This window comes from Emiliania huxleyi, assembly GCF_000372725.1.
Source record: "Emiliania huxleyi CCMP1516 chromosome Unknown EMIHUscaffold_181, whole genome shotgun sequence".
NCBI lineage: Eukaryota > Haptophyta > Isochrysidales > Noelaerhabdaceae > Emiliania > Emiliania huxleyi.
The window spans coordinates 238,976-251,865 of NW_005200774.1; the positions used below are offsets into that span (position 1 = coordinate 238,976).

Genomic DNA, 12,890 nt, shown 5'->3' on the forward strand with positions numbered 1-12,890 from the left:
CCCCACCGCCGCCGCCGCGTCACCTTCCCTTTCCCTGCCCGCCTCGGCGGTGACCCTCAGCGGTGGCGTGCCCCACGCCCCGCGCCCCGCCCGCCGGGCCAGGTGGTTGGCCCGACGCTATACGGCTACCTCTTCGGCCTCGGCTGCTCGGTGGGAGTGCCCGCCCTCCCCTTCCTCTTTGCCACCGCCGTCTCGCTCTCCGCCACCGCCCTCGTGCTCGCCTCGCCCTCGCACGTCTGGGACCCGCCACCGCAGCCTCCGGCCGCGCGTGACGCGGGCGGTGGCGGCGGCAGTGGCAGCGGCGATCTTGCTGCCGGGAGCGGCGGAGCCGGAGGCAGCGGGAGGGGCGGCGGAAGCTGAGACGAGCCTGAGGATGCTGACGGTGACGAAAAAAAAATTTGCGTTTTACCTGCGAAAGACACTACTCTCCCCCCCCCGTCACTTGTCCCCCTTGGCGTGGCGCGCCTCTCCCCCAGCTCTCGGTATCGCGTACTGCACGAGGCTACTTTACCGTGGGCCCCGCCTGCGCGCTGGGGGTTCCCTGCCCTGTCGGGAAGCCTAGCTCTGAACCTGGGGTCGCTACCTAATGCGGGGCTCCTGGACGGGTGATGAAGTTCGCCTTGAATCTCTCGTCTCGCTTTCCCCCCTACTCGCGTCCATCGGGGGTACTCCCGTGCTTGGCTCTCTGATCTCCCCCCCCCCCCCCCCCTCCTTCCCTCTCCGGGATGAGAAGCGCGCTGCTGTCCCTAGAGTGGGGTCGGGTGTTGGGGGAATTGATTAGGCACCATGTTGTCCGCGGCCGCCCACGGACGATCGCCGGAGTGGGCCGAAGGACAGAGGCTTGCCTGCGTGGGGGCGCGCGGGCGCCCACTCAGGCTCGGCCTCCGTTGTCTCAGCCTTCAGTTCACCTCTCCTAGCGCCCGGTTTTGCGTGGCGACCTTCATTTCGGGGTCGAAGGTGCTACACACACTTGCCCCCTGGTGGTCTGGCACTCGGCGTTCTCCATCGGGGTGTTCGGCTGTTTTTGTTTTCGTTTTTCTTTTTGGGACCATTATATGATTTCACTAGAGTACAGGCCGTTTGTCGTACAGACAGTGCGCACAGTACCGCGTGCGGCATGCGCGGGCTCGACGTGAGGCAGGCGACTGTCGCGGGGTGCGGGCTGCATCGCCGTGTGCACATGCACATGTACATGTGCCTTGCATGTGTGCTGTGTGCAGGCAGCAGGCAGACTGGACAGCGGAGACTGAACGGAGATGGCGGAGCGCGCGCGCAGCGTGCCACGCGCGCGCCTCGTGCAGTGCAGGATCTGCGTCGTGTCAGGCGCGAGGCGGCAGGGGCGCAGTGCGGAGCACGCGGGCTGAATGTTCAGAACAGGCAGGGCTGCGGTGCAGTCTGCATGCAGACTGCACAGCAGCCCTGCTCGGGTAACGGAGCGCGTGCTCGGTGGCCTGCGCGCGCGGCGTGCCGCCGCGCGCGCCTCGCGGTGAAGCGTCTTGCCGGTCGCGTCGCGCTCCGGTGCGGTATGGTGCCTGAAGAAGGTGCAGGCGCTTGTGCAATGGGCGCAGACTGCAGTGAGGGGTGCACTGCGGCGCGCGCGTCGCGGCGTGAGTGGATATGCGGCTGTCTCTGGTGGTGCGAGAGGCGCGTGGCTGGTGCGGGCGGCTCGGGACGGCCATGGGGCGCCAGCACAGGGCTTGCGCACATGGCACAGCTCTGAAATGGCGCTGCGCGTGTTTGCGTGCGCGCGGGGACGTACGCGCAGTTTTCACGCGGTGTGCGTGGAGAAGGGCATGAGAGGCGCCGGCCGCGCGTGTATTGGCGTGTGGGAGTGGTTCGGGTTGCCCGTAGGGCTGTAGATTCGCATGAGAGGCCTCCATGCGATGAGGTGGACCAATTCTCGAAAGAAAAGGCTGACAGTGACGAGAGTTGAGGTGTGTTGTGTGTGTGTGGGGGGGGGGGGTGAAGAAGTAGAAACGCAACGGACGACGCCGTGTTTTACTGAAAAAGTGATATCTGTAACACGCGAGACATACGCTCGACCGCTCGAGGCCTCGGGCGTCGGGGAGCTTGGGGCGCACACCGGACGCAGCGCGCTCCACATGCACATGCACATGCACATGCACATGCACATGCACATGCACATGCACATGTATCGATGTCTATGTGGTAAAGCCGCAGGTAGTCTCGCACGCTCGGATCCGGACACTCCGGTCTCCCCTCGGGGGGCCTCGGGCCTCTCGCCCTCGGGCGAATAACAGAGTGAGGACAGTGCCTGCGTCTAAACAAAACAGCCAGGGTAGGCGGAGAGGCCAATGTGCATCCATGTTGCATCAATGTCGTGCGCGCCCGCCTCCGCGCCGCGGTGCACCTCATCCACTTCAAATCGTCCGCCCTCTCGCGGCTCACGCCGCCCCGACCACCTCCACGCCCCAGCCGGGCAAAGCCGAGGCGCCCTCGGCCCGCGCGGCGGCGGGTGGGTTGGGCTGCTGGATCGGCGGGGCGCGGATCTCCACGACGTTTGGGGAGACGTGCCGAGGGACGACGTGCCTATGATTATGGCCGGGGAGGGGTGGTCAGGGTGTGTGTGTGTTGTACGAGTTCTTTCTCGTGGGACGAGAGGGCGACGCACCGGCGTGCGGCGGAGCCGCTCTTGCAGACGAGGCGGTAGCAGACGACGAGGAGGGGAGTGGCGAGCATGCCTGTCGTTCCCCAGCCAACTCCGCAAGTGACTCGCGAGGGGCGCGTGTGTCAGGGGTGCGCACTGACTCTTGCGGCGCGGGAAGGGGGTGGAGGGGGGGGCAGGGAGGGCGCGAGAGAGGTAGGGGGGGGGGGGGGGGGGCACCCCCCCGGGCAAAAGGAAGCCGAGGGCGAACCCCCAACGGGGAGGGATTGTGGAGAGGCAAGCGAGTGCCCCCCCCCCGAGTAGGAAGCCCCCGGCAATGGCGCCGGCCCAACCAAACTCCTCGTACACGGTGAGGGTGTCCAACGCGGCCGTCTCGGGAAGAAGCCCGCATGGGATCCTGCGGCCCTGCGGGTCGGGCACAAAAAACGCCCGGCCGGCAAAATCGGAAAGGGACCCCCCCGTCGTCACCTCGACCGAGCCGTTCGCCGCCCCGTCCGCCTACTAGCGTGAGGAGGCCCATTCATTGAGCGGCCGTCGCCTCCTCCGACTCGCTCGCCGGTCAGGGCGGCCGTCGCGACGTAGGCCACGGAGAGCCACGGGTCAGACGACACCTGCGGGCACCCGAGATTACCCGAGGCTACCCGAGGCTACCCGAGGTTGCCCGAGGATACCCGAGCGTATGACCGAGCTCACCCGCGAGAGTGCGACGGGAGGGTGTGTGTGGGCGGAGGACACACAAGAGCAACCCGGACAAGAGCAGAGCCTCTTTTGAAGAAGGAGTGGCCGAGGAGGAGGGCAGGCGACCAGATCTCGATCTCGGACCAGATCTCGGCACCTTGAAGTAGTGCCCGAGCACGAGGCTCTCGTCGGAGCAGGACGTGCCTGAGGTGAGGTCACGGGCAGGTAAACGCGAGCGTCCTCCCTTCCGGGGGGGAGTGAGCATCCCATCGCCGAAAGAGCAGCCCCGCGGCGTTGAGAGTGCAAAGCCCGGCGTGCGTGCGGTGGGGCGCGCGGCGCCCGCCTGCGTGGACGTGGACGCCGCACGCGTTCTGCGCGTCCTGCGGTTCTCGGCACAGCGGGTCGACTCCTATTCACGCTCGGTCTCCGGCCGCTGTGGGCGCCTCTCTCCATCGCCCACCCCCGGTGTCGCCTCGCGGCGGGTTCTAGCGCCGGTAAACGAGTAGTCGAACGTCAGCGTTGCCGGGCTTCCTCCCACCTAGAAGCGAATGCATGGTTGATTCATGGACCAGAGCCCACTGTTCGAGGTACGGTAAGGGAAGGTAAGGTACTGTTCGACCGGCGCTGCCCCGTGTATTCAGCGCATCTCGCGTCAAGACGAGGGGAATGCAAGGGACACGAGCACCATACAGCGGACGAGCACCGCGGGACCTCTCACCGGTAGTCTCTCGATGGCTAGTCGGAATGTGGCGACCCTTCCGCATCTAGCCTCCCCCGCGCCGCAAGCCGACTGACTTGGCCGGAGACGGACGCGAGCGGGCCGAAGTAGCCCGGGTAGGGGGCGAATCTGCTTGCGAAGAGCGGGAAGGCAGAGGGGATGAGGGCGGGCTGGTCGACGTCTGCGTACGTGTAGAGGCCGTTCGGCGCAAGAGGGGCCGGCTCGGCGACAGTGACGACGAGCGTCTGCCCGTTGGCGCAGTGGTCGCCTGGAGGAGTGAGCACGAACAAGCTCTCTTCGCTGCTTCGCGAGACACGCACGACCCCCGGGGGCGCGGTCGCACCTTTTGTATGAAGGGCTGCGATCAATGACAATGGGTCGGCCAGCAGGCGGAGACCCCCTCTGGCGCAGCGGGTGCCGACGGAGCACGAGAGGAACCACTTGCCGACGCTGCGCGGCCGGAGGCGGAAGCCAACCGACGCGTCGATGCAGGCGAGGTCGGCGTCGTTCTCGCACCCTCCGCCGTGCTCTCGGCCCGCCAGCAGCCGGGCGCCCTCGTAGTCGCACGCGACGAGGGACTCTGCCGACGCAGGGACGGCCAGTGCGCTCACGTGTCACGAGAGAGGCAGGCTCCTTCCCCTCTGCCTCCGGTGCTAGCTCTTCCTGTAAGGTGGATCCTAAGGTGGATCCTGTGGTTGCCACGTGCGCCTGCAGACGGGTGAGCCCACACGTCGTGGTGTGTCGAGTAGCGGAAGACGAGCGTCGTGCCTAAGCAGCATTGAGTAGTATGATGTACTGTCGCATATTGTGGTGACGAGTAGCGGATGACGAACGTCTCGTGCCTATTCACCAGTGAGTAATGACTGAGTACTTGTCACGTCGCTCGAGGAGCCGGAGGAGCACCGCCGAGGCCGAGAGGGACGGTGATCGGCGCCAGCCCGCCCCCCTCCCGCCGGTGGCCGTGCGGCCGGACGCCGTGCGTGCCTATACTCTCGGACACCCTCTCGGCTGGCGTCGCGGCGACCTCGAGCCGCGCGGCCACGCCGCCGGTGCTAGATGGTGCTCTCCGTGGTGCTGGCACGTCTCTGGGTCGGAGACGTTGCAAGGGAAGACCTGCGACAAGTGAGGGAGGGAGAGGGGCACGGTGACGGAGCGTGCCCCCGACCCCCACCAGCCGGGAGTCACATGTGTGCTCTCCAGCGATTAAGGCCTGCGGGAGAGGCTTGCAGTACCCGGCGTCGTCGGTCCAGAGGGGGACCACCACCTCGCGCGGGGGCAGCGGCCGCTGCTCATGCGTGTGCACGACGAGGCGCTGCCTAATCAGGCACCACCGGCGGTATACGACTGCCCCGCTCTTCACTCATAAGCACGACGAGGCGTAAATGCCCATTGAAGCAGTGGTCGCTCACGTTGCAAGCGAGGTACAGGTCTTTCTCAGAATTGTTGACGCGGAGCACAAACGGCGTCGCTGCCTCCATGCAGGCCAGGTCAGCCTCGTCGTCGCAACCGCCGCCGCCCATTCTGTTGGCGAGTAGCGTGGCTCCGGCAAAGTCGCACGCCTCGAGGGCCTCGAGCGAGGCGAGGCTCCAGAGGTCGTGATGTGTCGAAAATGTGAAGGAGAGGCGGTCGCCGACGGCCGTGTGGAGCCGAGAAAATCCTGCCGGGCGGTGCACGCCCTCCGACTCGCCCACGATTGTCTTGCAATAGCCTGAGTCGTCGGTCCAGAAGTCCAGGCCATCCCCTCCAATCACGTGAGTGACGGTATTGGCGATGCTGAGCATGGATGCTGCGGCGAGCATAGTGTTCGCGTGTGCCAGGTGCAGGTGCCGGGGGCGTGGCGTGAACCGAGAGAGGTGATCAAAACAAAAAATTGCGTGCGGAAAAATCTCTCTTTCTTCGCGCCATCTCCTCATCATCTTTCCCACCTAGGCGGGGCGGTGGGGGGGGCGGCGGGCGCGGGTGCGGGGTGCGGTGCGGTGCGTGCAATCGTGTGTTTGGCTTCATGTTGTGTGTGCCTTCGCTTGTTCCTAATTAACAACGAAGGCTAGCTCAAAAAAAATCCGGTGTGGAAACTGAAAATCAGAGAGTGTGTGTGTGAGTGTGTGTACTCACTCACACAAAAACCAGAGGGATGAACGTTTCGGTTCATTCATCTATCGAGCTTGGATCAGTTGGAGCTAGGCTCGCAGCTGCGCCCCCACAGGGCTCCATTTGGCTCAGACCTCAGTTGGAGGCACCGTCCAATCGTTCGCCGATGTCCGGAAGCCGGGGTGGTCCAAATAACTTTTCCCAGAGGAGGTAATTGTGAAAACAACCATAGATTCTTGTGGTGTGTGGGTGTGGTGTGGTGGTGGTGGTGGTGGTGGTGGTGGTGGTGGTGGTGGTGGTGGTGGTGGTGTGTGTGTGTGTGTGCGTGCGTGTGCACTACACTATCACTAAAGCCTGACAAATGCTGAAACCCATACGGAACGGACGACGCTCGATGCGCGGTCTTTCAGACGAGCTCATTCTCGCTGAGCTTGGCACTGCCCCCAGACGCGGTACTCCTAGCCGCAGTCCCTCTACCGCCGCCGTCCGGCCCCTTTCTGCAGAACTCATCCCACAGCTCGACCTTCTGCACGACAAAGAGGTAGCAGCTGACCTGACAGAAGTGCGCGCCAGCTCAGGGAGCCACTTTCCTAGGGGCCGTCAGACGATAGCGCACGCACGCACCGAGACGAGCCAGAAGAAAAGTGTGTGGAACTCATAGATAATCGAGCACTGGTTGTTGTACAGCCGCCCGCCGTCCTTGCAATGGGGGTCCTGGCAAGCGCTCTCGGCGACGTCCGCAGTGGCGCCGAGCCACACGCACGGCCAGGGCTCAAGATCGAAAGAGAGGTTGAACCATCGGGCGGGGACATACTCGGGAGCTCCCTCGCACGCGTGCTCGTTTTCGTAGTTGATGCAGCCGTGAATGAGCGGCTTGCTCACCGTGCCCTTGACGCTGACGAAGGCGACAGCAAAGCCAAAGCAGACGGCACTCGCGGCAAAGATGAGCGCCGCCGCCGCGCAAAGGCGCCACCCCCGCGCCCGCTTCTCCCTAAAGGCGGGGAAAGACTCGACAGAGTGAAGGGTCGGCCACAACATCACGATACGGACCTGCAGATCATCGCCGTCTCCGCCACGACGCCCAACAGCGTGAGCATAGTTCCGCCCTGCACGCCGGCGAGGTGGAGCACCTGGTAGCAGTGCGCAGCGTTTGCAGTGCACAACTGTCGGGCCACGAAACACAGAGAAGGGTAACTGGGGTGAGCTCTCACATGCATGATTTCCATTCCTGAGCAATATGTTGAGTTGGGCTGCAGCGCGCAGTTGGTCACGAAATCTGGAAGCACCCCCGTCAGCACGGTTAGGGAGCAGCCGAGCCGGACTAAAGCCTGCGCGGCGAGCCGGACAAGCTCGTAGCAAGTCACCTCGCCGGCCATCACCTTCCCTGTGGTGACACTGTGGCGTGCTGACCCTTTCTGCTCCGGACCATCCCGCCGCACCGCGTCTGCGACCAGCTTGTACGCGCGGAAACGAAAGAGCTTGCTTATCAGTCCCATCTCGAGCACGCCTGTGTGGTAGATGCGCCACATCTGCATAAAGTCGAGGCGCTCGATGACGATGTAAGCTGACATCGACAGCGCAAAGAACATGAAGACGTAGCCCTGCCACACGTACGACGCCGACACTTGGCTGATCGTGGTTGTGTATGCAGCGGGAGAGCTGCAGCTGTCCTCCAGACAGACCGTGCTCAACGCGATGACGAGGCAAAATGCGATGACCATGACTATGCGCGTACCCTGCTGCTGAGCCTCGGTGAGCCAGCCGCAAACACAGAGGATGCCAAACCCAATCGCAGCTGGCAGGTGAAGCTGCCACGACGCGAGCGAGCCGCGGTGTCCTCCGAGCACAAACTCGAGCAGTGCTTTATTGGCGTTCGCGCGACCCGCCGCTGTGAGGATCAGCGCGACTAGGCGTGGCATGTGTACGTGGACTTAGTAGAGTATGGATTTTACCAACATAAGAATTTAAACAAAAGAACTCTCTCTCACAGCAGACAGGCTCGACACAGGTGCGAACTGGCGCGTGCTAGACATAAGAAGCACCCTTGTAATTAAAATCGGTCGCGCTCCCCAAAGCAAACCGTGCTATGTTCGAAAGAGCCTCACACTCTTACGTCTTCCCCCCTTCCCGGCGCCCCACCATCGCCCGTTGGTCCTCGCCGCACGCAGTTTGTTTCGTTCGAACGACGACTCTTTCTTCCAGAAAACATCACCTCCCATCATTCAATCAACTGCGTACGCCAAGGTGCCAAGATACACGCCCTGCAAGGGGCCCAAGAGCCTGTGGATCCACCTGTTGAGTCCTGTTGTTTTGTTGTGAGTCCTTCCTGTGGAGAGGTGGGAAGTTGGCACTATGACGTTGGGGGCCCTCTCCGGGGGGCAATCCCTCCGGGGAGGCCGGCTTTCCCCATGCCGGTTCTCCCCAACCAACCCGCCGGCAGCGCGAGCTGCCGGCCATATTGAGCGGTTCGCCCGCGTCGCGCACTCGTCCCAGCCGGGGGCCGCAGACCCGTTCTGCGCGCCAACGGCTGGTGACGACGTGTTGCCCTTGTCCTTCCCCGGTCGCCTAGCCTCTGCGGGCTAGCCTGCGCGCTGTCTGGCGAACGCCTGTATGCCATGCGCGCGGACCACGCTGGCGTGGATACGTGGCTGGCAGGCTGACCCGTGTGCGGGGTAACCCGCGCACACACGGGGAAGCTTCACGGGTTCGAGTCGTCAAACATTGAGAAGAGAGCTCTCTCTCAAACATTAAGCAGCGGAGGTGTGCCGAGGGGGATCGGGAGGCGGTAAGCCGTCGTCGTCCGGCGCTGCTTGCAGCACCATGGCGATGGCGCTAAGAGGTTCCCCCCCGCAAGGCGCGCGACTGACTGTCGAGCGTCGAGGTACTCTCACCCTGGATGAGTTTTCTCTCTTGAGCACTTGAGCACTGGATAGGGTCGGTTCCGCATGGTACGGGACCCCTCGATCGTCTCGCCCTCCCTCGCTGGTGTCCGCTCCGCAAGCTCCATCGGTGAGCTGCGGTGGCGCGCCGACCTTTTCTCTCTCTGGTGCAGGGGCGAGCAGCGACAGACAATGCCGCTAGCAATGACGAAAGCTTTTTTCCACAGCGTGTTGGTGCCAGTGCGCGCCATTCCCGTGCCCAGTGTCGTGAGAGGGAGCGTTGGCCGTTGTAAAATTCGTTCCACAAATTCTTTCCACAGCAGCCCCCCAGCAACTCCATGCCGTCGTCCCAGCTGTGTGCAGGGGCCCGCCCCCGGGCGAGTAGAGGCACACGCACGCGCTCTCGAGGTAGGTCTCTTGGAGCAGAGCCCCGGCGAGTCTCCAAATGGCGAGTCTCCAAATGGAGCAGAGCCGAGAGTCTCCAAATGGGTCCTCGGAGAGGGTACCCTGGGTGGGCGGGGCCTCTACTCGCCAGGCTTCCACACAGCGGGTCGGCAAGAAACACCCAGCCACACGCCCCCCCGGGCCGGTGTGTTGACGCGCCTTCGTTCCCGGGCGACGGGCAACTTGCAGCCGCGCGTGCACGTCGGGCCCCGCCGGAGCCCCGCTCGCGCCGTACGCCGTCCATGCCCGAGCCGCTCTCCGCTGTGTCGCGCGCGTCGGGAGGTGCCGCCGAAGGGCTCGTTGCCACCATTGCGCTCGGCGCGCTATTGCTTCTGCGCGCGGTACACCACCGCTCTGCCAGGCGCGTGCTGGCTATACTGATGGTGAAGGCTGCGGCCTCGGTGGATGCAGCGACCGCCAGCGCCCCCATCCATCCAGATCCAGCGCGGTGTACGGCATGCAAACCGGTGCGAATGGACGTGTGCCATCAGCTGAGCAGTTGGCCCGACCCCACCCGTACATGCACGGCCAGAATGAGCGCGGCGTGGCCCGACCCGGCAGCATCGACCGGCTGCAGCGCTGCAGAAAGACCGTGCCCACTGAGGTATTCAGTTCCCCTCCGGCACAGCCACACGTTCCCCGCCGCTGCGACCGCCACAGCGCCGCGGCGTGTGTGCGGCTTTCAACAGTATACTCTGCAGGAGACCTGAACGACCGGACAAGCATCAGCCCCACTGTAAGGCCCCTTCGCGCTTTGCCACCACCGGCTTGTGTCGTGCCAGGTACGCGTGGCGCGCTGAGTCCATGTTTTTGGTGTGTCGTGTGTGACGGACTGTTTTTTTCGCGTGTGTGAGCTCCAAGTGCTGTGACGAGACACGCGTCGGGACCGCGCGCGCGCACCCTTCAGCTTTTTTTTCGTTTTCGTCCCGCTCCGCTTGCTCGTGTTCTCGTACGCCGTGAACCGTGATGAGCGCCGTCAATATGTAACTCGCTGCTATATGTGCGTAGTCTCCGCTCCACACGACATTCCGTATAAGTCCGATAGAATAACCCTGTCAGTTGCGTCACCTCTCGCTCTCTGCCACGACCGCCATTCTGCGTAGAAAGCCCCTGCTGTCCGCTGCGAGGCTGGCGAGCGAAGACGCCTCCACTAGCACCCTGGCGCGGCAGGCGGCCTGCTCCACCTCCCGCAGCACCTGCTCACGCACACGCGGGGTGAGGAGATGCGGCTCGCGGCAAGGGCGCGGTGCTGCCACACCCACCGTGAGCGCACTGCGTAGCTGTGCCGCGCTCCTGCGGGGCGCGATGGAGGCGCAGCGCCGTGGGCACAGGGCTGGGGTTGCGCCCTGTGGGCACGGGGCTGGGTGCACGAGACGAGGCTGGGCTGGCGGTGAGTGGCGTTGCGGCTTCCGAGGGAGGCTCGCCAAAGGTCATATGAGGAAGGCGGTGAAAAGCAGTCTCAGTGGATGCGGTACGCGGCGGTGGGCGGTGGCGTCGGCGGCAGCGCGCCGCTCGGGGACGCGGAGGGTGGCCTCGAGCCGCTCGTGGTCATAGTGGACCAGCGCGACCTGAGTGAAGGAAGTGCGAGTGTGCCGATGCACAAGCAACATCGTCCGTGTGTCGTACATGCATCGCTCACCGGATCAGCAGCGCCGACGTCGCCGGTCAGCGCCACGCGGGCGCGCGTCACGGCGAGCAGGAATCGCGCGGCGTCGAGGTGCATGGGCACAGCAGCATCGAACGATCTGCGAGAGTAGTGAGCGTCTGAGATGGGGAGAAAGGGTGCGCCGGTGCGGTGAGGCCGCACAGTTGGACGCGCAGATAGGTGGTCGCGTCCATGGGAGTCTCTGGCCTGTTGTCGAGGCCGTAGAGCCGCCACCCCGCCATTTTGCTGGGGACCCTCTGACTGATTTCCCTTTTGTTTGCCGGAAAGGCTTGTGCAGGCCAAGCCCCGCCCCGCCCCGCCCCGACCCGATCCACCCCGCTCAGCCCCGCCCCGCCCCCGTGGAGCTGAGCAACGAGACATGACTTGGCGGCAAATGATCGGAGTGCGGGTGTCAGAAGAGTCGTCCTTGCGCGAGGAGAGCTTGATAAACTTGAGGGGCCAAAATACGCCGCGCTGAGTGAGGGGGAGGGGTGTAGAGGATGTAGAGTGTAGAGCTGTAGAGCTGTAGAGATGTAGAGCGCTCTGGAGCGCTGTAGAGCTGGTAGAGCTCTACATCCGCCGCGTGACGAGGCGGGTGCGTTGTACGAGGGCGGACACGTACGGCGGCGGCAGTGCCATCGCGGCACGATTGGGTACAAGGCTCTCTCACAGCACACTGGCACGACAAGGGCGCGGACTGGCGCGGACTGGGAAAACACACTGGAGCAAGCGGCGGCAGAAGCTATCGCGGCGTGGGAAGAATTTTACAGTTTGTGCAAGCCCCTGTACAGCAGACTGGCTCGGACTGGCACTACAAAAGGCGTGGGAAGAAGGCGGTGGCGAAGGAGGCGGGCGAGGTGGCATCACGCGAGGAAGGCGAGGCGACTTATCGCGCGACGCTCGAGTCGCTGTTGGCGTCCACCGGGTGGACGCCGCGCGCCGCGGAGGAGATGGCGCGCGAGCAGCAGCGTGCGCATGTTCGGCAGATGCGCTGGGCAAGGGAGCACGGCCGGGGGGGGAGCCGGTCCGGTGCTTTGACGCGGAGGAGTACGACGAAGGCGACGACGCTTTCGACGCGCTCTTCGACGGGGGCTCGGGGTACGGGTGGGATTCCTCTTCGGGGGGGGCGGCGCCTTCTTCTAGGCGCCCTTGACCCAACATAGAGAGGGCGTTGTGGGCCTAAGCTTTTGATATAATATATAACAAAAGCTTTTGATATATATATAACACACTGGCTAGTGCCATTTCACTCTGACACGCTAATCTTGAAAACGTCTCCAACGGAGCTCCGTGTTGCTTCCAGCGCCCTCCCCCGCGCTCCCTGCGGCCATGGCCGATGCTCCTAGGAAGAGAGGTCATCTTGCTACCGCGAGAGCGACCCAACTCGTCGACATCGTCCGATGATGGTGCCGCAAAGTCAGCCTTCGGAGGCTATCGTGGCGTCGAGCCGGCAGTAGCCGCGACATGTGGTTCCACCGCCCCTCGCAGGCTTTGCCTCTGACCGCCACCGTTCCCAGGCTGCCTAATGGGATGGAAAGGAAGGCTCGGCGAGCGTATAGAAGCGTGCTCGACCTCGTCGTGGCAACCTGTATGGCAGCGCTGGTAGGCGCGATGAGCGTCGTGCCACCTGACCCGAGACGGGTCGCAGGCGTCGTACCGAGCGCGTCGAGACCGTGTCCTGATGTGATCTGCACGGGTGAGTCACGTCGGCGTCAACGGAGCGACGTGCCACCTGCCAGAGCTTGATCTCCGATCTCAGCGGCGTCCAGTCTCGTCTCCGGCGCGCAACAAATGTACCCTCCCCAGGACGCG

General features: G+C 64.2%; 3 protein-coding genes across 3 annotated transcripts in view; 1 reads left to right on the forward strand and 2 right to left on the reverse strand.

The window, feature by feature from the left end:
- Positions 1–360, forward strand: part of EMIHUDRAFT_113091 (hypothetical protein) — a gene marked incomplete at both ends in the record, with an annotated part of 2,577 nt that extends 2,217 nt beyond the window's left edge. The window contains one exon of the mRNA XM_005783208.1: positions 103–360. Within this exon, the coding sequence (XP_005783265.1) occupies positions 103–360 (258 nt within the window). The remainder of the gene's footprint in view (positions 1–102) is intronic.
- A 2,045-nt stretch (positions 361–2,405) lies between these two features.
- On the reverse strand, positions 2,406–8,029 carry EMIHUDRAFT_232454 (hypothetical protein; the record flags this gene model as incomplete). The annotated part of the gene is made up of 18 exons (XM_005783209.1): positions 2,406–2,550; positions 2,633–2,732; positions 2,959–3,031; positions 3,095–3,124; positions 3,205–3,237; positions 3,462–3,508; positions 3,671–3,713; positions 4,100–4,290; positions 4,366–4,600; positions 4,819–4,864; positions 5,047–5,135; positions 5,194–5,286; positions 5,354–5,808; positions 6,588–6,663; positions 6,735–7,101; positions 7,161–7,240; positions 7,322–7,711; positions 7,793–8,029. The coding sequence occupies 18 exons, from the start codon at positions 8,027–8,029 to the stop codon at positions 2,406–2,408; spliced, it is 2,730 nt and encodes a 909-aa protein (XP_005783266.1).
- A 2,468-nt stretch (positions 8,030–10,497) lies between these two features.
- On the reverse strand, positions 10,498–11,320 carry EMIHUDRAFT_113093 (hypothetical protein; the record flags this gene model as incomplete). The annotated part of the gene is made up of 3 exons (XM_005783210.1): positions 10,498–10,629; positions 11,073–11,178; positions 11,241–11,320. The coding sequence occupies 3 exons, from the start codon at positions 11,318–11,320 to the stop codon at positions 10,498–10,500; spliced, it is 318 nt and encodes a 105-aa protein (XP_005783267.1).
- Positions 11,321–12,890: the final 1,570 nt, after the last annotated feature.